We start from the raw sequence: 25,263 nt of genomic DNA, 5'->3' as shown, positions 1-25,263 counted from the left end.
GTCTGCAGGGCGGCTCCTCCTGACACTTCCTCTCCACACAGGAGGGAGGGGACCCAAGCCAGCTCCTCCCATCTTGTCAGTCTCAGGCCCAGTCACTACAGAAATAATTTCTGGAGAGTTGTCACTTTTCTTACAGAGAAAGCAGACTGTTACGGTCAGCTGTAGGGGTAGTTCTGCTTCTCACCACCCCCAAGTTTTCCTTCTGGGATGGGATTTTGGCTTTGCCTCTGCTTAAATTCAAAAGCCTGTTCAGATGACTCTTCCAAAACGAGGGTCTCACCTCAAAGGGACTTTGCCTCTCTCTCTACAGGTAGAAAACTAGCACCTGCTTTTATTTTACTTGTAGTTTTATTAAATTTTATCAAAGGAAGCAATCTAGGCCCATGGTATAAAATTGGAAAGGTACAAAAGGATGCGTGGTGGTGAAACCTCTCTCTCCAGCCTGACTCAGACACCCAGGTCTTTCCACAAAAGCAACCAGCATTATCAGTTTCTTGTGCATAAGCTGCTTTTAAATTGTCCAGTTTTAGAACTTATGATTTGCCTGGGGGTGGGGAGAGATAGTTAGGGAGTTTGGGATCGACATGTACACACTGCTGTATTTAAACTGGTAACCCACAGGGAGCTCAGCCTGGTGCTCTGCGATGACCTGTAGGGGTGGCAGGGCGGGAGGGGATATATGTATATTTACGGCTGATTCATGTTGTTGTATGGCAGAAACCAGCACAATACTGTAAAGCAAATAAGATGGCTAACCAGCGGAGCTACCGTATAGCAAGCACAGGGATCCCTGCTCAATGTCACGTGGCCGCCCGGATGGGAGAGGTCGGGAGAGAGTGGATGCATGTGTGTATATGGCTGAGTCCCTTTGCTGTCCACCTGAAGCTATCACAACACTGTTAATCAGCTACACACCAATATAAAATAAGCTGTCCCTTACGAGCTGCGCTGGCTGCCCACATCCTAGCGCCCACTCCTCAGTGGTCACCTGGGATTCACCCACGCGGCACAGCCGGAGGCCCTCACATCCCTCATCCCGGCAGCCCCAGGGAGCCAGCCCGAGGTTGTCCCCATCTTCCGTGAGTGGCTCCTCCAGGCTCCAGGTTAACTCTGTGCTCTTGGCTGCCCCTTGTCCATTCTCCCCTCTGGTCTGGCTGGGCAGGGGCCTGCAGCTGGGGCCTGTGGGGTCGTGGCCTGGCGATGGGGATCTGGCCAGACTGAGTGTTCCGAGTCCCCTAGGGGCACACAGATAGGGCACATCCTTCGCTTGTGTCCTGAGTGTGACCAGAGACGCCTGTGCTCCTGCCCCACCCCCTTTTCTCTCCCCGCCTCTGCTCCTTCCCTTCCTCCCTGCTCCTCCCCTCCTTTCTTCTTTCCCTGTGCATTCAGTCCCTGCTGTACAGCGAGCAGTAAAATGAACCTCGAAGTGCTGAGACTGGCACAAGGCAGAGATGAGCGCCGCTAGGGGAGCCCAGTCCTTGAGAATGGCCTTCAGCAGACCTGCCCTCCACATCCCTTCACAGCCTTGTACCTCCTGCTGGGCGACCCTGGGCAAGTCACTTAGCTTCTTGGAACCTCCCTTTCTCAGCTGATTAAGGAAAGAGCAGGCGGCAGCCAGGGTCCAAAGGGCTGCCGGGAGAACCTGGAGCTGCCAAAGGGCTTTCTAAAAGGGTGACAGGTTTGAAGCATGGAAGGGGGGCAGTACTCTTCTTCTAAGGGAATGGGCTCTGGGCACCTGTGAGGTCTGGGCTCAGCCCTAGAGCATGGATGGGAGAGAGGTGGCCCTTTGGGCAGCACTATTCTGCCTTGGGCAGTGGCTTTCCTTTTCTGTATTTCCACACAGAGATGGACCCTCGGCTTTATATGTTTTATTTTTGTAATAATGAAAGATGTTCAGCATGCAGAATTCAAGTAAAATGGACAAACACTGAGAAGAAACCAACAAATCACCCCTTAATCTACTACCCAGATGTAACTGACTACCTCTGGTCCACATACGTCTCCAGGCATATATATATATGTATATAAATATATATATATATATTTATATATATATATATATATGTATATATATATATAAAGAAAAGGGAGCAGTGAGGGACAGAAGGTTTTATAAACATGGGGGAAACACACAGTTTAACTTAGCTTTAGGCCAGTGTTGTAAAGAGGCCATCTGCCCCCAAAACAGCCCCTCTCATCTGCTTAGTAATCTACTTGAGGGTCTGTTGTGGCCCAAGGGTACTCTCATGCCGGAATCTTTCAGTTCAGTTCAGTCGCTCAGTCGTGTCTGACTCTTTGCAACCCCATGAATCGCAGCACGCCAGGCCTCCCTGTCCATCACCAACTCACGGAGTTCACTCAGATTCACGTCCATCGAGTCCGTGATGCCATCCAGCCATCTCATCCCCTGTTGTCCCCTTCTCCTCCTGCCCCCAATCCCTCCCAGCATCAGAGTCTTTTCCAATGAGTCAACTCTTCGCATGAGGTGGCCAAAGTACTGGAGTTTCAGCTTTAGCATCATTCCTTCCAAAGAAATCCCAGGGTTGATCTCCTTCAGAATGGATTGGTTGGATCTCCTTGCAGTCCAAGGGACTCTCTCAAGAGTCTTCTCCAACACCACAGTTCAAAAGCATCAATTCTTTGGCGCTCAGCCTTCTTCACAGTCCAACTCTCACATCCATACATGACCACAGGAAAAACCATAGCCTTGACTAGATGGACCTTAGTCGGCAAAGTAATATCTCTGCTTTTGAATATGCTATCTAGGTTGGTAATAACTTTTCTTCCAAGGAGTAAGTGTCTTTTAATTTCATGGCTGCAATCACCATCTGCAGTGATTTTGGAGCCCCCAAAAATAAAGTGTGACACTGTTTCCACTGTTTCCCCATCTATTTCCCATGAAGTGATGGGACCAGATGCCATGATCTTCGTTTTCTGAATGTTGAGCTTTAAGCCAACTTTTTCACTCTCCTCTTTCACTTTCATCAAGAGGCTCTTCAGTTCTTCTTCAGTTTCTGCCATATGAGTGGTGTAATCTGCATATCTGAGGTTATTGATATTTCTCCCAGCAATCTTGATTCCAGCTTGTGCTTCTTCCAGCCCAGCATTTCTCATGATGTACTCTGCATAGAAGTTAAATAAGCAGGGTGACAATATACAGCCTTGACGTACTCCTTTTCCGATTTGAAACCAGCCTGTTGTTCCATGTCCAGTTCTAACTGTCCCTTCCTGACCTGCATACAGGTTTCCCAAGAGGCAGGTCAGGTGGTCTGGTATTCCCATCTCTTTCAGAATTTTCCACAGTTTATTGTGATCCACACAGTCAAAGGCTTTGGCATAGTCAATAAAGCAGAAAGAGATGTTTTTCTGGAACTCTCTTGCTTTTTCCATGATCCAGCGGATGTTGGCAATTTGATCTCTGGTTCCTCTGCCTTTTCTAAAACCAGCTTGAACATCAGGAAGTTCTTAAAACCTCCCAATCCAGACAAATTAGACAAAAAGGGGAGTCGGCTGAATTACAGATCCTCCTTGATTTATGATGAGGTTGCATCCCGATAAATCCATCATAAATTGAAAATGCATTCAATACACCTAATCTACCAAACATCATAGCTTACCTTAGCCTACCTTACACATGTTCAAAACACTGACATTAGCATGGTTCTAATGGCTACAATTGGGCAGCAGCACCTTGCACAAAGCCTATTTTATAATAAAGTGTTGAACCTCTCCTGTAATTTATTGAACTCTCCTGAAAGTTTAAAACAGAATGGTTGTGTGGGTGTAAATGGTTGTTAAGTGTATTGGTTGTTTACCCTCCTGACCATGTGGCTGAGGGGAAGACCCAGCTGATTATACAGCCTAGCCCCATTCAATTATGGTTTCTACTGAATGTGTATCACTTTCACACCATCTTAAAAGTCAACCATCTTAAGTCCGGGACTATCTGTAGTACATTCTGGCTCTAGAACAATAGCTTTCGATCTTTTTGGACCAAAACCTCAGACAGAGACACAGACACATCACTGAAACAAAAGTCTTATGAGACCCATGTGTATCCTTACTACAGATCCTTAATAAACTCTGATATTTTCTGTCTCTATGGTTCTGTTCTTAAAAAAAAAAAAAAGCAAAAAAAAAGCTTACAAACTGATTCCACAACCTGAAGTTTCTCGTATGGCTCTATAACTGTGATTTGCAAATTTGAACGTGCATCAGAATCACCTGCAGAGCTTGTTTAAACAGAGTGCTCTGCCCACCCCCGAGAGATTCTGATTGAGATGGTTTGGGCTGGGAATGGGGGCAGGGGGGAGGCAGGAATGTGCATTTCTGTCAAGTTCCCAGATGCTGCTGCTGCTGATCCAGGCCCCCATCTTTGAGATCCCACCCTTCTAGAATATGTTTTAAAGCAATGTACTCCCTTGGCAGAAACTATCAGAGAATTTGCTATATTCAGCAGATGAGAATTGCTGGTGCCTAGCCCAAGAACTGTAGGTCTCTGGCATTTTTGAGGATACTGATCAGGCACTATCTTTGGGATCTTAAACACCAGCCTCCTGAAATCCACCCTCCTGAATATAGAAAAGGTCTGGTAAGCAAAAGGACATTTATACCCAACCCTGGTTGAATTGCCTGCCTCTTAATCCCAAGCCCACAGAACATAAAACCCTCCCAGCCCTTTTGAAAACACTGTTCTATAGGCAATGAAAGGCACCATTTACCGTGTGGATTTCACTTTTCTGTTTTTGGAAAGGGAAGGAGGTAGGTCAAGTGTGAACACCCCACAGAGAAAGCTGTCCCCTGGCTCTCATTGGGGTCTGGTGGGTTTCATTGTCTGGTGGGATCCCCAGCTTTAATGGGAAACTCTTCCTGGCCTGAGTGGCCGTATCAGTGCCCAGACTTTCCACCCTGCTGACTTACGAGACTGGCCTATGTTCCAAGCTGCCTCTGCTCCTCCAACCAAGGGGCTCAGCCCCCACCTGGAATCCTCCCCCATTCCCTTCGTAGCCTTGGGGCCCCTCCCCAGCCCCGCAGTCCTCCAGAAGCCAGCCCTCAGCTGGGAGCAGCTTCGTGAGGGAGAGAAGTGTTAAATGGGCACAGAGCCCCCTCTGTTCCATTAACAATGGCCCGTTGATGACTGGATTCTGCCTGCTTGGGCCCCTTGACTGGACTTCGGAGAGGAGGAGAGACTCCAGCCCCCCAGGCAGCTACTTCTGGGTGTGAGGTTGATTCAGAGGCCTCGGCCTCTGTCTGCCCACAGAACCTCATTCTTCAGGCCCTGTGATGGAGCAGTGAGAAACCCTCTCTCCCCTCCCATGCTATCCCAGGGATAGCTTGGGGCCCCGGGAGTGATTCACTTCAGTCTGTTTCAACAAACGTCTATTGAACAGCTCCTGGGCAGAGGCTCGGAGCTAAGTAGCTGTGGGAATAAGAATAACTGCTGACATGAATTCAGTGCTTACCATAATCAGCCCTACCCTGGCTGCCCAACAGAGTCACTAGGGAGCTTATAAAAATTCCAATGCATAGACACTTTCCCCAACCCCAAATTTTCAGGAGTGAACCCCGGCACTATTTTGTAAAAGCTAAGTGCTTCTTGTGCCCAGCTGACATTAAACATCACCAGTCTTCTTCTGGTTAAACACCATGCTGGGAATTTAACTTGATGCATCCCGTTTCGTGTAGCACATGCTTGTGGGAGGCTGAGTAATGTGCCCCCCACCCAAGATCTCCACATATGAATCCCCACATCTGTGGACATGTTATTCCACATAGTAAAAGGAACTTTACAGTGTGATTAAGGATTTTGAGATAAGAAGATTATCCTGGATTATCCAAGTGGGCCCAGTAAAATCAGCAGGGTCTTTATAAGAGGAAGATTTAACTATAGAAGAGGCCTGAGTAATGCATTACGAAAAGCTCCAGCAGTCACTGCTGGCTTTGAAGATAGATGAAGGGGCCCACAAGCCATGGAAAACAGGCAGCCACAAGAGCGGGAAAAGGCAAGGAAGAAGGTCTCCCCAAGACTCCAGAAGGAACACAGTCCTGTTGATTTTAGGCCAGTGAAACTGATCTTAGACTTGACATTCACAACTGCAAGATAATAAATATGTCCTGTTTTAAGCTACGAAGTTTGTGATAAGGTGTTAATACAGGGATATTACTAACTGTATCTTGTAGACAAGGCACAGAAATGTGAGGCACTCACTTGGGGTCACAAAGGCAGAGCTGGAATAGGAAGAACTCAGGTGCATCTGACCCCTTAATCCATGCTCTCTCCACCTCACCACACAGCCCCTACTTTGCAGCCAACCAGACATGGATTCAAATCTCAGTCTGCCACATTCTGTCTTTGTGTCCTTTGCTAGTCATGGGTACATTTGGCCAGGGTGGAGGCTGCAGGGAGGCAGGTGTGGAGACCAACTAGAAAGCCAGCGTGGGCCAGGTTATCCAGGTGGAACACCACGTGGAAGAGCTTGAACTTGATTCTGAAGGAATGGTGCCCACAGGTGCCATCCTCTTCTTCCTTCTGCATTTCATGATGCTGCCTCAGACTTTCAGGCCCACTCAGTCTCTGGAATCTGGCCCTCCTGTAGCAGCCCAGCTGCGGTGCAGAACTACAGGGCTGGGGCCAGGAGCTGCATTCTACTCATTGTCACCTGCAGCCAGTGACAGTTGCTCGTCTGGGGTGGCCACTAAGCTCCCATTTCATGGGAGGCCAGCAATGGCCTAGTGCCTCCAAAGCACATTTCTTCGAAGGCCCTCCAGCAGCCTTGTGTTTAGGGCGATGCGTGTCTTAGAGAAGGAGTGTGAGACATAAAGAGGTCCCGGAGTTGTTCAGAGTTGCACAAGTTGGCGTAGGTCTTGGAAGACCAGTTCCTGGCCAGGACTCTGATCTGCCCACTGCCATACAGCTCCTGCCTTTTGGCTAAATCTGCCCGCCCAGTGCTAAAGCACAGTGGTTGAGTCCATGGACTATGGAGACAGACTTCCTGGGTTCAAATCCCAGCTTTACCTTACAACTGAGTGTAAGCTGAGTGCTTTAATGGGGGGGCGGGGGGCGGAGTTATGACTGTTATCTGTGAAGGCACTGGGGCACCTTCTTCACAGGATGGTTCTGGGGACTCAATTTATGCATGTGTGTGAAGTGCCTGGAACAGTAGCTGCTCCATTAGAAGCACAAACTTCTGTTATGGTTCAGCTCCCCGAGGGCAGAGACTCTTCCTCCCCTCTATTCCCAGTGCCTCTTCCCTTGCTTGGCCCAAAGCAAGAACTCAGGAAATAAATTTATTGGTTGACTATCAGCATTTACCAGCCAGACGCTCCCTAGGGACTTTCCCAAATGTATTCCGTTTTCAAACATTCCACCTTAGTGACTCAAACCTTTCTTCTCCTCCTTCTTGCTTGCGAGCTGCAGAATTGCCACAAAACATCCTGAAGCTTGCCCTGCCCCGTGGTAGGCCCCCAGGAGCAGTTCAGAGATAACCCAGGAGTCGCCAGGTAGCACCAGCCCTTGAGTGACAGTGTTGCAAGCTCACATGCTGCCCAGACCCCCTCACTTCAGGACCCTGCCGAACCCTCCTATGCAGGCCTCCCTGGGACCCCTGAGCCATGCGGCAGCCCAGTTTGAGCACCTCATGCACACCAGCTCTTCCAGCTGACGGGGGCTCAGATGGCCTGTCATCCCTCCAGAGACCTGTCCCCCTCTCTTTCTATTTTGAGGATGGGCTTCCTCATTGTTTTACATCCCCGAATAGCCCCCAAGCTTGTCCCTGCACATGAATAGACCCCAGGAAAGTAGCCAGTTCCTGGTATTCCAAAAAGCCAAACTTGGGATTCCAGATTGGACTCAGCTCCTATGCTGCTCCTGCCCCAGGAAATGCATTTCTGCTCATTCTTATCTCTCACCTCTTGCTGCATTTTACAAAGATCTCCTCAAAACCGAGTTTTCTTTTTTCCTATTTAATTGCACTTTTGTTTCAAGAGAATTACAGACACACATGCAGTTTTAGGAAATAATACAGAGATCCCTTGAACCCATTGCCTGGTTTCCCACAATGGTGAAAAACTACTGCAGTATCACAACCAGGATACTGATGCAGATACAGCCAAAGTTCGGAACATTTCCATCACCACAAGGACCCCTCATGTTGCTGTATTATAGTTAGGCCCACTTCCTTTCCACCCCACCCCTTCTTAAACTCCTAACAATAGCAATCTGTTCTTCTCTCTTACAATGTTGTCATTTCAAGAATGTTATATAAAAGAAATCATGTAGTATGCCACCTTTTAAAACTGGCTTTGTTCACTCAGTACTCCCCAAATTCATTTAAGTTGTGCCATTTTACAGCTGAGCAGTATGCCGTGGTATTGGGCAGCTGGTTTTAAACAGAACACTCAAACACTAACCTAGAAGCTTCCCAAGCACTGTATCCTGAGTAAAACGAGAATACTGGCATGTTCACCCGGTATCGAGCCCCGGTCAGCAACTCCCCTGCCAGTCTGGCCTTGCAGCTGAGCTAGTGTGCATGCCGGGCAGTGGCTCCGCTGAGATGCCCTGAGACGGTGCTCTCTAAGAGGAAGCTGGATGCTCGAAGCCTTTCAATCTTCCATCACCTAGGGAACTTTAAACAACTGATGCCCAAGCCACACCCAGACCAACTCAATTGTAATCTCTAGAGGTGGGACCCAGGCCTCAGTAATTTCTGAAACTCAGGTGACTCTCACGTGCTGTCAGGGCCGAAATGCAATGCTCAGGCAGATTCACCAAATGCATAGCAGCACGCTACCCCTCTAGACACGGCAGATATCACCAAGCAGTCACCACACTCTCTTCCTGCAGAGGTCGACCTTTTCAAACACGGTGCTCCAGGCAGTCACTTCCAGTTGATCGACTTGGCCCAGGAATTGCAACTGACTTGCCGTCCCAGCTGAGAAGCCTGAAACTGGCAACTGTCCTGTCCAGGTGTGTCTAGGCCTGGGCCCTGATGCATTAGGTAAGCGTCCCTCCAAATCATGCTGCAAAAGAGGGGCTTGGCCAATAGTGACAGCAGCTACAAAGCCAGAGCAGGCCAGGGTTTTCTAGGCTGGTTCTGTAGGGAAAGGCGAAGTGAATCAGCCAGTGTCCATCCCCTGCAGCAGCCTACAGCCCAGCTGGGGGAGACAGATACATGCAGAGAGTGAACCAGCGGTGCAATCAGCACAGACAGGCTCAGGCTCACACTGGTGCAAGCCTGTAATAACAACCAGCCTGTGTGCCGTCCTCTCTGTTTTCAGAGCCTCACACCAGCTTAGCTGATGTTCATTCATGACAACCCTGTGGGGATGACCCAGGCTCAGAGTGATTAAATACCTTGCCTAAAACTACCAGAGAATAAATGGGAGAGCTTAAATAAATGGAGAAGGAAATGGCAACCCACTCCAGTATTCTTGCCTGGAGAATCCCATGGATAGAGGAGCCTGGCAGGCTACAGTCCGTGGGGTCACAAGAGTTGGATATGACTTAGTGACTAAATCATCATCAAATGGGAGAGCTGGCCCTCAAGCCAAGTCTGATTGCAAGTATGAGGCCTGTGTTTAGTTCTCAGAGCAGTTAGCTATCGATAGCCTGGACCTCTCTCCCCACCCTCAGACTCCGTCTCTCCTTTCCAGGAGGGGCTGGATACAGATGGGCTCCTTGGCAGCCATGGAGCAGCCCAGACAATAGCAGTAGTCAGTATGGGCTAAGACCCCGGGGCTGCCTTCTCTCCTGCCCCTTCTTCCCCCACAGAGCTGGTGCTGAGAGGGCAAGCAGAACTCCCTGGTGAAAAAGAGAAGAGGCTGGGTTTCTGATTTTTCTGTTGTTGTTTTTGCTAGGAATAAAGTCCCTTCCTGCTGTTAACAGCAAGGGGCTTGGAGGAAACTGTGGGACTGAGGACTACCCTGGAGGATCCAAATTCTGTGTCCTCTGCATTGAAGACAGCAGGACTGGGGGGAAAAACCAGGGAGCAAAAGAAATTCTCCTCTCCATCTGTCCCTTGCATGGACAGTCTCCAGGTGCAGAAAGGTTCGAAGTCTCCTTAGAAGGTCAGTCAGTGGGAGAAAGCAGGAAGGGGATCCTGGGCCTAGGTACTGAGAGTTTTTCCTCTTCCAGTCATCTTAGAAATCCTGTCATGGTGGCTCAGTAGTACAAAAAGGCTCATTTTGTACTTGCATCACATCTGATGCAGGCAGGGTGGCTCTGCAGGCAGCAGCTCAGGATCTGGGCCGCTTCCACCTTGCAGTAAGCCAGTTGGAACATGTGGCCTCCAGTCTTGCCATAGCAAGAGAAGACAGGACCTGAGGGGTGTCTGGGATCAATTTAAGGACCAGGACTTCAAGTGACTGACATCACTTTAACCTATCTCCATCCCCACAGGTCAAAACCTGGTCACTGGCCCAACCTAATTGCAAGAGGGGCTGGGGAAGGTGAAGAGCATGTGGGTACCTGGTGAGTACCAAGTCTCTGCCAGTTGTTTGCCCAGAATTTCACCCACACAGAATATTAAAGAACATTTTGTTCTTCAATGTAATACGGGGAACAAACCGGGACCACGCCCCATTTTGATTTGCCCTTACATGCTTTCTTTAGGCAACTGACCTCAACCTTTCCTGCTGTAATACCCACGGCAGATTATGTTCACACTCAAGGCACACTCCAATGGACTTGCCCAAGTTTTCCCAAAACCCAAGAAACATTCTGTAGGAAACCCCTAAGACTTTTAAAGTTTTGGCTCTTATTCATGAAAACATATAAAGGTATGTGAGTAAGAATATAAAATTAGCCGTGTGAAGAGCTTTGCCAGCCATGGTGTGGGATGGATTGGCAGCAGTTCTGTGCAGTGGCCTAGGCTCTCTGTATCTCTACCTCCGCTCGTTCATGAAAGCACAAGTCAAGCGAGGGAGGAAGGTGGAATTATAAGAACCTTGTATCCATTGCCGTTCTTTTCAAAAGCGCTTTTTCTCTTCCCCAAATCTGATGCTTTAACTATCCTTAGTGACCTCACCATTAACTGTAGTATGTGCTGTTTTGTTCAGTAAAGGGTTTTATTGATACTGTTGCTTAGCTGCTGTGTCATGTCTCACTCTTTGCGACCCCACTGACTGCTGCCCACCAGGCGCCTCTGTCCATTGGATCTCCCAGGCAAGAATACTGGAGCGGGTTGCCACGTCCTTCTCCAGGGGATCTTCCCAACCCACGGATCTAACCTGCGTCTCCTGCATTGGTGGGTGGATTCTTTACCACTGAGCCACCAGGGAAGCCCCAAAGGGTTTTATGTGCTAAATCAAAGGTTTGGAGGATAGATCTACAAGGCATGTTCAGATGGAGGGTTTGTGTAAGAGGAAACTTGCAATTTGGCTGGCATTGAGGGGTGATGTCAGATGGCAGAATGGCAAACCAAAGGGTGGTAAGGAGCTGTGTTTGGTAGCCAGGAAGGATCCCATAAAGTTGGAAAGGCAAACTGATTTTATCTCACATGCCAGCTCTAATGGATTGGCACTGCACTGAGAAGGCGTATGAAGCTACATCTAGTCTCAGCTGAAAAGACGACAATGATTGATCAGTGATGTCTGCCCCAGGCATAGGACTGCAGAGTGGAATGTGTACTGTTTATTTGACAACCCTGTGCTGGAGGTTCTTGATGGGCTAAGCTATGAGAGTCAGGGTGATCAAGTTGGGCAGGGCCATCACTAACCTGGGAGACAGGAGACCTTGTAATGGTTCAAGTATCGTCACTATCCAGTTATGCCTTTGTGAAGCACTTCCCTTCTCTGAGCCTGAATGGCTACAGATGAAAAATGAGGAAGGGTAGGTAAGAAAATCTCCAAGCCCTTTCCAGTTCTGACATTCTGCACTTTTAGGGCAAGAGCCATGTTTTTCTTGATTGGTGGGGTAGTGTACAAGACAGATTTCCCTTGGACCTTTCCAAAAGAAATACCCTCTCAGACTTGCACTGCTGAAGGCAAGTACAACGAGAGCTGGAAAGTCAAGCTGCTTTGTTTAAGACTCTGGCCTGAGTTGCTGCCGACAGCCTGATTTTGTCCTGGGGGCAAAATCCACTAGCATTCAACTTGACCCCAGCCTGACAGCTCGGAGGCCTCCTGCCTCTGTTCACTGCAGCCAGAGTGGAGCCGGCTCCTCCACAGGGGTCCACTGTACCCCAGGCTCCTGTCATTCTGCAGCCACACTCTCATCAGCACACTCAGAGCTTCCTGGCCAGGCGGGGCATGTGGAATTTGTGAGCAGCGCTGACCTACAGGGAAGCTGGGGAGGGAGCATGCTTAAGGGTTCTGCCTGTTGTCTTTCTGGGTCTCTCTCCAGCTTCTCTGCTGCTTCGGGGCTGACTACAGTACCTGGGACAGGGAAAGTCAGCACGTTTATCCCCCGATGAGGCTGACAGTGAGGATAAGATGCCCAGGGCCAAATGCTGTCCATAAATGAGAGGATATTGGCTCTGCCGGAGGGACACTTCTAGCTGTGGTCAGATCTTCACTTTCCTTCATGCTGGTATTTGTAGGAGACTGAGACCCCACCCCACCAATCCAGTACTCACCAACAATCACAAGCCACAAAATCTGCTCTATCTGTAAAGACAGGGTGCGCGGTTCCTAAGTAGGACCATTCATCATGACTTGGGCCTGGGTTAGGCCCTGCGCTAGCACCTTCCCATTGGGTTCCCCATGACCACTGAGTGAACAATAGATGCTGTAAGTGTCCCATTGACAAATAATGAAGCCACTCGAGTTTAAGCTCCTTTCCTAAGGTCACGGGGCATCAAGGTCAACATGTAAAAGCAAAGAAGTCAAGAGAAGCCACGGTTGTGGAGAGAGTCCCCGTATGATTTGTTCAGGCTTTTCCAGACTGTCTTGTCTGTCTGTCTGTGTCTCTCTCTTTCTATATATATGTGTGTGAGTGTGTGTGTACACACACACGCTAAGTTGCTTCAGTCTTTCCAACTCTGTGCGACCCTATGGGCTGTAGCCCACCAGGCTCCTCTGTCCATGGGATTCTCCAGGCAAGAATATTGGAGTGGGTTGCCATGCCCTCCTCCAGGGGATCTTCCCAACCCAGCAATCGAACCTGAGTCTCACGTCTCCTGCATTGGCATGTAGGTTCTTTACCACGAACCCCACCTGGGAAGGGGTGTCTGTGTGTGTTTGTGTGTGTGTGTCTGTGTCTGTGTGTGTGTGTCTGTGTGTGTAAAATCAATAGCATATTAATCATCTCCTGTGTGTGTGTAAAATCAATAGCATATTAATCATCTCCTATGTGTGTGTGTTGTTGTGTGTGTGTGTGTATAAAATCAATAGCATATTAATCATCTCCTATGTGTCCAATATTCCACTAGCATGGGGGAAGAGAAACTACGAGAAACCACAGCCAACTCTTAGAGACAGTTATGAATCCATTCATTCGCCTTGCAAACATAATGAGCCCTGCCACATGCCGGGGCGGCTGTCCAAGGAATGAACAGCGGATCCCCCTGGAGTCCTCCGCTGCCCTCCTTCCCCTGCCTGTTGTTTATGAACTCACTTTTTTCCCCTATGGAGACAGACATACCATAAAGTGCATTACTCTAGCCGTTTGTAAGTGCACAGTCTGTGGCAGTAAGTGCATTCACGCTGCTGTGCAGCCTTCACCACAGTCTACCTCCAGAACGTGTTCATTTTCCTAAACTGGCACTGTGTCCTTGTCGAATACTAACTCACAGGGTCAGGCAACCACCTTCCTCCTTTCTGTCTCTCTGATTTGGCTCCTCTAGGTACCTCAAGTGCATGCGTGCGGGCTACGTTGCTTCAGTCATGTCTGACTTTTTCTGACCCTAGGGACCATAGTCTGCCAGGCCCCTCTGTCCATGAGATTAGGCATAAATCCTGGAGTGGGTTGCCATGCTCTCCTCCAGGGGATCTTCCCAACCCAGGGACTGAACCTGCGTCTCTTACATCTCCTTCACTGGCAGGCGGGTTCTTTACCACCAGAATCATATGGGATGTGTCCTTTCATGGCTGGCTTATTTCTCCTCATAAGCATCCTGTCCTTCAGGGTTGTGTCCGCTGTGCATGTCACAGGCCCCACACTGACTTCCTTAAGGTCCCATGTGTCCCTCCTCTCCTCCACACTCTCCCAGCTTGCTCAGACCAGCTCCTCTCTCCTGGACCGGCGCAAAAGGGACAGCCTGGTCTCCCAGCCTCCAGGCCTTCCTTCTTCCAGTGCATTTCCCACACCACTTCCAAAGTAATTTTACATTTCTCTTTTTAAGCTGCAGATTAGATTTTTAAATTTTTTAATTAAAGTGGTATATGTATGGTTGTCAAAAAGTCAAATACAAAAAGGTAGAAAATGAAAGAATCATCACTCTGTATTCCATCTTTGCAGCTCTGCATCAGCGTCTTTAACCCCTGCATGGCTTGCTTTCACTGGGCCAGTGTTCTGCCTCAGCCAGCCCCGTCTGTTGAGACACTGAAGGCGCTTCTCACGCTGGACTGGACTTGGGCTGGACTCCCAAGGCTGGGTGCACATCCTTGCCCATGAGTCTCGGCTCACGTTGAGGTCGGTTTCAAACAAGCCAACTGACTCTTCACCTAGCTGCCCGGCTGCACAGCTGTGGGCATCCTGGACACCAGCCTCTGCTGCAACCCCTGACTGGGCAAGGGCTAGAAAGCCTAGAGCAGTGGTTCGGCGCTGAGCTGGCCCAGGGCCCAGCATGAGAGACATGGGAAGTACCTTTGCTTCCCATGCTTCTGGGGGGGGTGGGGACTATTCTCTGGGGCCCTGTATCCATGCAGCTGTCAGCGTTTTGCACAAAATGTGTTTCTCACACAGCTGAGCAGGCCCTGATGAAGTGACTGTTTCAAATGAGGATAGAGAGCACTCTCCCCCACATCCTCACACAGGAAAACAAGGCTAAGGGGCCGCAGGGGTCTGTCCCTGCCAGAGATGGCTCCCTGAGAGTCTGTGGCAACCCCCACGCCCACCTCTGCACCAGGCTAGCCCTCAGCCCTCTGGTCCATCCCGTGGCTCTGGCCCACGGCTTCTCAGAAGCTCTTAGATGTCCACTGCTGCTCAGATGATACACACCTCCAACTTGGGAGTGTCTGCTCTGGTTCTGTCTTGGCTGAGGCTGGACACGTGCCCATAAGGAAGTTTTAGATGGTTTGTTTTTAGGAGAGGAAGCTGGAGTCCCGGAACAGGAAGGGTCTGGGGAGGAATGACAGCCCCAGGCTGTACAGGCCCTCAGCCAGGGCCCCATCTACTTCCTCGTTCTCGCATGCCTTCTCTTCGTCCTTCCATCCCTGGTTCATGTGATGGCACTCGGGCATTTACTCTCCTGTCAGACACTAAGCTGGACAGCCCAGGCCATCTCTGGACACCCCTACGTGAAGCAGAACCTCTTCTGGACAGGACACTGGATGCACTCCTGCATCCTCGCAGCAGAGATCGCCTCTGAGCTTGCATGCTCCTCCTGGTTCTGCCCCTGCCTCCACTCAAGGGGACCTAGAGGCCACTCATGGAAGCCCTCCCAAGGTCTCCCCTCCTAGGTGTCTGGGGGCCTGGCATGTCAGGGCGCCTCCCGGCCCCCAGGGCTGCAGCTCACGAGTAGGTTCGGAGTTTCCCCACAATGGGCTTCACTGCTCCTGTCTCTGCCCAGGAGCCTCCTCCATCTCAGCCCCTGGCCTTCCTTGGCCCAGGCAGCTCCTCCTCCTGCTGGCGGAAAGGCTGTAAGCGGCGCCTGCCACAGCGGAGGCCCTGATCCCCACTGTGCTCTTGGCCCGGAGCGAGCCAAGCGAGGGGAGTGGAGCTTTGCTGCCTGATGCAATGTCTGGCAGGGCCCATCCCTTATCAGAGCACCATTCACAGCAGAGTCTAGGACCCCACCTCCTCCATGGGAGGAAGCCATCCAAGTACAAAACTGTTCTCTCGCGAGGGCCCTTTGCCAGATCACGAGGGAGGCCTGAGCACAAAGGGCCCCAAGGGGAGAGCAGGGTAGGGGAGCCAGTGCCTGGAGTGTAGGGCCTCAGATCACCGCCTGCTTTCTTTCCAGGGCTCCCTCGCTGAGGTTTCCTGGGCTGCCTCCGCTGTCTTCTGCCCTCCCTGCTACTGCCACGTAGCTGGGGAGACCTGGAACTGAAAGCCACAGGCCGAGGTTCTTTATCCTCAAAAAGGTATCCCGGATTGTCATGACAATTCGAGACTAACATATGTGAAGCCCCAGGCACAAAGATCGGCCCACAGTACACGCTTGTAGCACACTCCCATAGTATACGCATGTAGTATCCACTCAGTCCCTGCCTGGGGGGCACTTAGTGCACAGCCCACTCTAGTATCCTTGCCTGGGAAACCCCATGGACAGTGGAGCCTGGCAGTCTACAGTCCATAGCGTTACAAAGAGTAGGACACGTCTGAGCGACTAAACATCAGCAATACTCAGTGCACGCCTGCAGCACAGCATGCAGACCGGCTTCGCTCAGACAGGGAACAGTGGCTTTTTCTTCTCTCTCTTTGTATTTTCCATCAACTTAGAATGATTGAGCATCTCACAGTGGGCTAAATTCTTTGGAAAAAGCATTCCTCTATTCATTCTACAAGTAAGAGGCACCTACTGTGCCTGGCGCACACGGAGCAGGAATACAGAGGGAGCTCACACGCCAGTGGTTGAAACAGGCAGTAAACAAGTACATTTCCATCCAAGAAGGGAGCAAGCAAGGTGCTAAAAGGGATAGGGAGAAGGGAGACAGTCCACATTAGGTCGGTGGGCAGGGAAGGACTCCAGGGGAGGGGACCTCTGAGCTGAGTCCTGAGTTTAACTGGGCCCAGGAAAGCTGCCCTGCTCCCCTGCATTCGGAGGCTGAGCCAGATGTGTCCCTGGCCTTTCACCATTGGCCCTGCTGCCCTGGCAGTGTGACTTCTGCTGGCATCCCGGCAGGGGGATACCACCTTTTCCTCTGGCTGTTGCGTTACTGCTGGGTGTTGAGGGGAAGAAAGGTATCGAGCACTCCCCCAGAGATGGCATCTGCCAAGAAAAGGAAGAGATTTTTCATTCTCCCCATGAGCTAAGCAAGGCAGGCACCACAGCTCTAGGGAGGGTTTGTCCAGTGTTACAGATATCACAGACACACTTCTTGCAAAGGGCCTCTTGCAGGCCACCTTCTACGTGCATGACCCCCACCTCGGCCATCCCCCATGACCTCCTGGCATTTGTGACCCTCTGCTACCTCCTGGGTCTGGGGATCTCTAAATCACCCTCTCCTGACTTCCCATTTGCCTGCTGGCCTTCCAACGCTAACCCTAGGGGCAGCCTGCCTGAACCAGAGCTGACGAACCAACAGCATGCCTGGGATTTTATTTGGAGGGAGTTTTCACCCTTGTGTCTTCCTTTTAGGGAAATGTCAGCAAGGTTCTCAGGAACTCTGTATTATTCAGGGACTAAGGGGGCTGGGATGGCAAGTCTAAAATAGAAACACTTCCTGGAAGGGAAGGGAGGAGAAGGTTCAGGATCTTTGTCATCGACACAGTCAACTTTGTAAATTATACCAAAGATGTTAGACCCAGAAGAGGGAGGGCAGCCAACACAACTCCCTGTGCCCCATGCCTGCCTTTTCTCCCTCTCCATGCACCAGATACTGCTCCTCAGAGCAACATTATACAGCAGGAACCACCCTTTTCACGCTACCAGTAAAGAAGCTGAGGCCCAGAGAGGTTAAGTCACTTATACAATGTCACACAGCATGTCAGACAAGCAGGAAGAACGAGAACCCAGGACTTCTGGTCCTAGCTTCTTTGCTTCTCTCACATCGTCAGATCCGGGCCCTTTCTGCTGAGAGCCTAGAGGGAAGAAAGCCAATATTTCAATCCTTTGTGCTCTGCAGACTCAGTACTGGGTCTCACCCTCCTAGCAGGACAGGTGGCCTCACACACCACAGGCTAAACTGGGTGAGTGAGGAACACAGCCCCGCCCAGCGTTCTGCAAACACATGCTGACTGCCTGCCAGTCAGCAGCTTCAGTGAGCTGACTTACCCGTAACTTGCTGGGCAGTGGGTACATGGCAGGTGCTCTTCTAGATGCTGGTCTGGACTTCAGAGAACTTGTAGTCTAGGGATGAGAGACAGACACACCATCAACTGCAAAGTCCAATCATTCGTGCTGTGGAGCAGGGGGTGTCACTGTGGAACATCAAAAGGATGGAATGACTTAGATTTGGGAGGGGCAGTCGGGCTGTGGCTGGAGGAAACTTGGGCAAATTATTTAATCTCTCTCTCTACCTCAGTTTCCTCATCTGTAAAATGGGTCACTATCTAACAGGGCTTTTGTGGGATGAGGAAATACAAATCAAGTCCTTGGCATGCTACTAGGCACAGAGGAGTAACTTTATAAATTTCAACAAATTTCATCAACTCATATCCTTGTAGTTGGCTCTTTCAACCAGAGTATAAGTCCCATGAGGGCATGGGTGGGGTCTGCTTGTTCCCTGCTGTGGGATACAGTGCCTAGACTGGCACATAGTCGGTGCTCAGGAGATATTTGTTTAATAAGTGCATGGGAAATGGCCCAGAATTAGGAAGAGGCAAGAATATTCAGTTACCCTTGAACTGGCCTTGCAGCCCTCCTCCCTCCTGGCTCATGTCCACCCACCTATACTTCCAAAGCACCCCGGCCTTTGGCCAGGGTGAGCTGCCCGCTGCCCCTGCCCCCCACTGCTCTGCCCTGCACAGGTGAGGCCCTCCACTCTGGCTGCCAGGGTACACATCTGTCTTCTCATAAGCAGAACCCCAGTCTCACTGCTTTCCCTAGAGGGTAGATTTTCTGGTTGTCCCTAAAACCACTTCCATTGTATGATGAAGCTGCAGCCTGGGGACCCTCCTTTCAGCCCTCCCACTCCTCAGCGTCAATATCAGCTTGGAAAAAATCCGTCTTTCCCAGGAAGAAGGATGCTCCCGGATGCCCTGCACAAGGCATTCACAATTAACACTTTTCTAAACTTGTAGCAGACTGTCTCCCATGGATGAGAGTCCTTGTGCAGAAATGGAGAGACTTTCGGAAGAGGGGGTTGTGCTGGAATATGGGGGCTTGGGGTACAGGTATGTGTTTGATGGTGAGGATAAATGAAAGCAATGGTGATTCAGGCTGCACTGGGCAACGCTGTATTTGCTCTGGCTTTAAAAAATAGATACAGTTTCAGTTAAGAGTCATTTATTCCTTTAACCATTCTGTCATTTAGCAGCCATGCATGAGTGCATGGCCCAGTACTAAGGGATAATGAGGGGCCCAGACAAACTGCCTGCCCTCCACAAAGAGATGGTCAGCACTGAACAAGTCATTTCAAGTGGGAGTGCTTTATGACAAAGTCTCAGATCATAATGCGGGGGGGCCATGGCGGCCCTAACCTATCCAGGAGGAAGCTGCCCCACGAAGCTAAGACCTGAAGGCCGAGGCCATATGACGGATTTTGCTAGAATTCACATGGTATGGTGGAAAACCTTTAGTTAATTTTAAAACATTTATACATCCACATGGTAAAATTTCTAATGGTGCACAATGTTACACAGTAAATGTTAAGACTCACCTCACCCTTCTCTCCTGACCTACCCGTTCCTTTGTTACTGGCCTGGTGTCTCCCTGCAGTCACAGTCCACTTGTATTTAGCATTTATATTTTTCTCTCCCTTAATTTTTTTTTCATACTGCAACAGAGCTTCTCAACCTGGGATGATTTTGCACCACTCCACCCCTCCTTACCCACCCACCCTCACCCAGAGGACATCTGTCAATGTCTGGAGACATTTCTGATTGTCACAGCTGAGCAGAGGAGACTCTACTGGTATCTAATGAGGAGAAGCCAAGGATGCTGCTCAGCATCCTACAATGTACAGGACAGCCCCCACAGCAAAGAATTATCTGATCCAAAATGTCAACAGTGCTGACATAAAAAAGAACAAAATAAGGCCATCTGCAGCAACATGGACAGACCTGGACGTTATCATACTGAGTGAAGTCAGACAGAGAATGACAAATACCATCTAATACAGCTTATAGTGCAATCTAAAAAAAGGGTACAAATGAACTTACTTGCAAAACACAGAGTCACAGATGTAGAAAACAAACTTTTCGTTACCAAGGGTGAAAGAGGGGGAGGGATAAATTCGGAGACTGGGATTGACATATACACACTACTATCTATAAAACAGATAACTAATAAGATTATATGGAAAAAGAATCTTTAAAAAAAAGTGGATATATGTATAACTGATTCACTTTGCTGTACAGCAGAAATTAACATTGTAAGTCAACTGTACTCCAATAAAAGCTAAATTTTGAAAAATGTCAATAGTGCTAAGAAACCCTATCCTATATGCAGACTATGTCTGCAGCTTATCTATAACATCTACACATTATATATAACTATATATAGTAATTATTCATATCAGCATTAGTAGATCCCTCTCATTCTTTGTGGCTGCATAATAATCCATTGTTTGCATCATCTTTTTTTTATTTAGATGTTTGTACTCTTTTGCTATTGCAAACACATATACTGCAAGGAGTATTCTTTTTGTACTTTTGCCTTTGACTCGTGAGGTCAAAGCATAAATTGATGGAAGTGACATGGATGAATCAGAAGTTTCGTTAACATTTTAAATGACCAGATTTCAAGTTTCTGGGGCACAGTTCATTGGGAGAGTGGGTCTGGAGTTCTGGCTGCTAAACAGAGCTGGGGGAGGCCAAAAATCTGGTGGAAAATCTATTTGTTCTCAACTATAGACAAGGGTGTCCTGACTGCCCATCTCTCCACAGGACCAGGTGTCCCCCACGTGAAGGACGAGCCAGGTCCTGAGTGATGCCCCTGAGCTGAGTGCCACGGCCCCACCCTTCCCCATGGAGAAAGGACTCTCTTTGCCCCAGGACTGCCGACATTTTCTGCACAGCTTGAGAATGAGGAGCAAATATGCCCTCTTCCTGGCTTTTGTGGTGGTGGTTTTTGTCTTCATTGAAAAGGAAAATAAAATCATATCAAGGTGAGGGATGCAAGCACAAGTCTTCCTTATCCAGGTGGGATGGGTGAGGGCACAGAGGTGGCTGCAGGGCTCTCTCTGTGGACCAACAAAGGCAATCCTTCAGCCAGTCACCACCAAGCCCCTCCTGTGCCCAGGCAGGTCATATCCATGTCATGACCGCACAGCAGTGAGACTTGGACTCTGGACTCAGGCATCCTGAGTTGGAGTACTGATTCTGACCCCGCCCTTTTTTTTCTGGCCACAGCATGCAGCTTTCAGGATCTTAGTTCCCTGACCAGGGGTGGAACCCAAGCCCCCTGCAGTGGAAGCACAGAGTCCTAACTGCTGGATTGCCAGGGAATTCCCATGATTCTGGCCGTTTCTAGCTGCGACAGCTTAGATAAGTCATTTCACTTTTCTGCCTTAAGTTCCTCTTCTAAAATGTGGCTAACGATGGGGCCTGCTTTGTTGTAAAGATTAAATAAGAAAATGTAAAAGCATTTAGCCCAGTGTCTAACACATAGTTGGTATCCTGTGGTTACTGGCTGTTGCTATTATTAGTTAACTTCCTGGCCTAGGATGATACCTCACACTAACAGCATATTTATACTAATCCAAAGTCATGGATGAGGGATTTCCCGGCTGGTCCAGTGATTAAGACTCTGTTCTCCCAGGGCAGGGGCTCTGGGGTTCCACTCCTGGTCAGGAAACTAGATCCATCATGCTGCAACTGAAGATCCTCATGCCTTAATGGATGACTATGAGGTAGGGTTCTGGTACAGATACTCTGGTCAGCAGGGCTGCCATGTTCAGCTGCCCAGGTTGTGTACTGCTCAACTCCAGGGGTGTGCACTCTCATAGGCTACACGGAGGATGCATAGAGTTGGCAGTGTACCATTGTGTGCAGTGGCCCTGTTAGTGAGCCCGCTATACACAGAAGGATTTATAGACCTCTCCCAGGCACAACCCTTGCACAAAAGCATCAACCAAGATCAGCAGATTAGGAATTCAGCTGGGTAGTAGGCATTATGCTGGTGCCCTACCTGGGTTCCTCAGCATGGACTATTCCAGTCTGTGCCTACTGGGTCCTGTTGCAAGCCCCTACAACTCTCCACCTGCACACTGGCAAGCCAGAAGTCCTGGGAAGTAAATACCTCTGGGAGAAGCCCTCAGCCAAGGCCACCTGGGAGTTTCACATCCCCTGGGTGAGGGAATCCTGAGGTGTGCTCTGCCTACACTGTCACCTGGGGTTCCCCTGGCAGAGCAATTTGGCCACAGTGATTTTCCTCCTCAAGTCCCTACCCGTTCCCCCTGTGATCATGTCCCAAATAAACTACTTACACTCAAATCCTTGCCTCAAAGTCAGCTTCTCGGTGGTCATCCTAGGACACTCCTATGGGTGGCACAGGGGATAGAGTCCCCAGTCAATCACTGATCTCGGTATCCCTTTGCTCTCACAGGGTCTCAGACAAGCTGAAGCAGATCCCTCAGTCCCTGGTAGAGGCCAATAGCACCGACCCAGCCCTGGTCTTGGCCGAGAACGCATCCCTCTTGTCCCTGAGTGAGCTGGATTCGGCCTTCCTGCAGCTGCAGAGCCGCCTGCGAAACCTCAGTCTGCAGCTGGGCATGGAGCCAGCAGAGGAGGCCGAGGAGGAGCAGATGCTGGAGGCGGAAGAGGAATGGGAGCAGCTGGAACCCCGCCCACCCGCCGAGGCCCCGCCCCGGCGCCACGTGCTCCTCATGGCCACGACTCGCACCGGTTCCTCGTTTGTGGGTGAGTTCTTCAATCAGCAGGGCAATATCTTCTACCTCTTCGAGCCGCTGTGGCACATCGAGCGCACGGTGTCCTTCGAGCAGGGTGGCGCCAACGCTGCGGGCTCGGCCTTGGTCTACCGCGACGTGCTCAAGCAGCTTTTCCTGTGCGACCTGTACATCCTGGAGCACTTCATCATTCCGGCGCCCGAGGACCACCTGACCCAGTTCGTGTTCCGCCGGGGCTCCAGCCGCTCCCTCTGCGAGGACCCCGTCTGCACGCCCCTCGTCAAGAAGGTCTTCGAGAAGTATCCCTGCAAGAACCGCCGCTGTGGACCTCTCAACATGACGCTGGCCGCTGAAGCCTGCCGCCGCAAGGAGCACATGGCCGTCAAGGCCGTCCGCATCAGGCAACTGGAGTTCCTCCAGCCGCTGGCCGAGGACCCCCGTCTCGACCTGCGCGTCATCCAGCTGGTGCGCGACCCCCGCGCTGTGCTGGCCTCCCGCATGGTGGCCTTTGCGGACAAGTACGAGACCTGGAAGGAGTGGGTGGCCAAGGGACAGGACCAGCTGAGGGAGGAGGAGGTGCTGCGGCTGAAGGGCAACTGTGAGAGCATCCGCCTGTCCGCCGAGTTGGGCCTGAGGCAGCCGGCTTGGCTGCGGGGCCGCTACATGCTGGTGCGCTACGAGGACGTGGCCCTCCGGCCCCTGCAGAAGGCCCAGGAGATGTATCGCTTTGCAGGCATCCCCCTAACCCCGCAGGTGGAGGACTGGATCCAGAAGAACACCCAGGCGGCCCACGATGGCATCTACTCCACGCAGAAGAACTCCTCGGAACAATTTGAGAAATGGCGCTTCAGCATGCCCTTCAAGCTGGCGCAGGTGGTGCAGGCCGCCTGCGGCCCGGCCATGCGCCTCTTCGGCTACAAGCCAGTGCAGGATGCCGCCTCGCTCTCCAACCGCTCTGTCAGCCTGCTGGAGGAGCGCGGCACCTTCTGGGTCACGTAGGGGGCCCGGGGTGCCAGCACCCCTGCTGCTGAAAGTCCCGCTCTGCCTGCCTCACCCAGGCCCGCGGGGAGTCTGCGGCACCGCCGCAGGGCGTGGGCTGGAAGACGCATCAGGCGTAAGCCACGCCTGCGCTGTAGAAGTAGGCCCCCAGCCAGCTCGCTTCCCTTGCAGCTGTGGGCCCGGGGCTTCCCGCTGAGAACAGGACGGTGGCCGGCCCTTTTGAGGGCTGTCAAACCCAGACCTAAGGGACTGTGGTCTCCTGAGCAGACCCAGGCAGGCCCGGGCCTGTTCACGATTCTTTCTCTCCTCTCCCTCTCTCTCCCTCTTTCTCTCTCTCACACAGACACACACACACACACACACACACACACACAGACACACACACACACAGATGTCCTGTAGACCTAGTGGGCAAGGGTCTACAAATATTTAACAACCGGAAGGGGTTCCGGCAGGAACTAGTCACAGTCAGACCCCATGCTTCACTCAGTGTGAACCTTTCAGTTTCTGAATTTCTTCATAATCCAGGGTAGCATTTGAGTGGGTCACTGGGGAGAGGTGAAATCAGCTCTATATAGAGCGACAAAATATACATATAAAGACACATACCTACATTCACACCCCACACCAGAAAAACAGAAATATATGCACACATGCCTACAGAAAAAAAGCTTTTCAGAGTTATTAGAGCATGCGGGAGGGACTTCCCACGTGGCACTAGTGGTAAAGAACCGCCTGTCAATGCAGGAGATATAATAGATTTCAGTTGGATCCCTGGGTCTGGAAGATCCCCTGGCAGAGGGCATGACAACCCACTCCAGTATTCTTGCCTGGAAAATCCCATGGACAAAGGGGCCTGGCGGGCCAAAGTCCATGGGTTGCAAAGAGTCGGACAGGACAAATGAATTAGCTTGCAGCATGCAGGAGGATGGGGGAGTGATATATGGTCATGGACCATGACCCTACTCCCCATGCAAGTCTGAGGCTGGGTGATGGGTACAGAACTGCTAACTGAGTGGCCTCTGCCCACCTTAGATTCTCGTGGCCATTTCCCTCCTGTCCTTGCTGCTAGTAGGCAGCATGTTTTAAATTGGCATGTCTGACCCCGATGTGATGGCAGCCTGAAGGCCCCGTCCCTGCTCAGTTGACTCCCCAAGAGCATGTCCGTGTTTGAAAGCTGCTTCAGGCCTGAATGGCAGGAGCATTTATGGTCCCTGGAGACAAAAGGCAGCTCAGGAGTCGTCATTTCCAGCCAGGCCTCTGTGGGGCAGGGCCCAGATGGAAGTATAGAGTGCCCTTGGGGGAAAAGTCACATCAGGATAGCCCCTCCCCTGAGAAGACAGTGGACAGAGGTCAGCCACGTGGTTGGTTGTCATGGTGGTGTGGTTAGTGTCTGGAATTCCTCCTTTAGAGCTCTGGGAAGAGTGTTGCTCAACATGGGATGGTCTGAGTGTTTTAAGTTTTTTATGGTTTGGTCTCTTGTGGCCATATTTT

The 25,263-nt window shown here is 50.6% G+C and overlaps 1 protein-coding gene across 6 annotated transcripts in view; it reads left to right on the top strand.

Annotated features, from left to right (window-relative positions):
* CHST3 (carbohydrate sulfotransferase 3) overlaps positions 1 to 23,781 on the top strand; it is a 34,305-nt gene extending 10,524 nt beyond the window's left edge. The window contains exons 2-5 of one of the 6 annotated variants that reach the window (XM_052640834.1): positions 8,843 to 8,965; positions 10,397 to 10,468; positions 20,810 to 21,030; positions 22,470 to 23,781. In XM_052640834.1, coding sequence (XP_052496794.1) covers positions 20,891 to 21,030; positions 22,470 to 23,769 — 1,440 coding nt within the window. In that variant the 5' untranslated portion in view covers positions 8,843 to 8,965; positions 10,397 to 10,468; positions 20,810 to 20,890 and the 3' untranslated portion in view covers positions 23,770 to 23,781. Of the gene's footprint in view, positions 1 to 8,842; positions 8,997 to 10,396; positions 10,469 to 10,964; positions 11,244 to 16,076; positions 16,183 to 20,809; positions 21,031 to 21,538; positions 21,775 to 22,469 lie in introns of those variants that run through there. The other 5 variants (XM_052640832.1, XM_052640837.1, XM_052640836.1 and 2 more) reach the window with 5 other exon arrangements.
* The last annotated feature ends 1,482 nt before the right edge of the window (positions 23,782 to 25,263 follow it).

Source organism: Budorcas taxicolor, chromosome 5 (genome assembly GCF_023091745.1).
Source record: "Budorcas taxicolor isolate Tak-1 chromosome 5, Takin1.1, whole genome shotgun sequence".
Classification (NCBI taxonomy): Eukaryota; Metazoa; Chordata; class Mammalia; order Artiodactyla; family Bovidae; genus Budorcas; species Budorcas taxicolor.
Note: the sequence above shows the minus strand (reverse complement) of the source record. Positions and strands in the feature narration are given on the sequence as shown.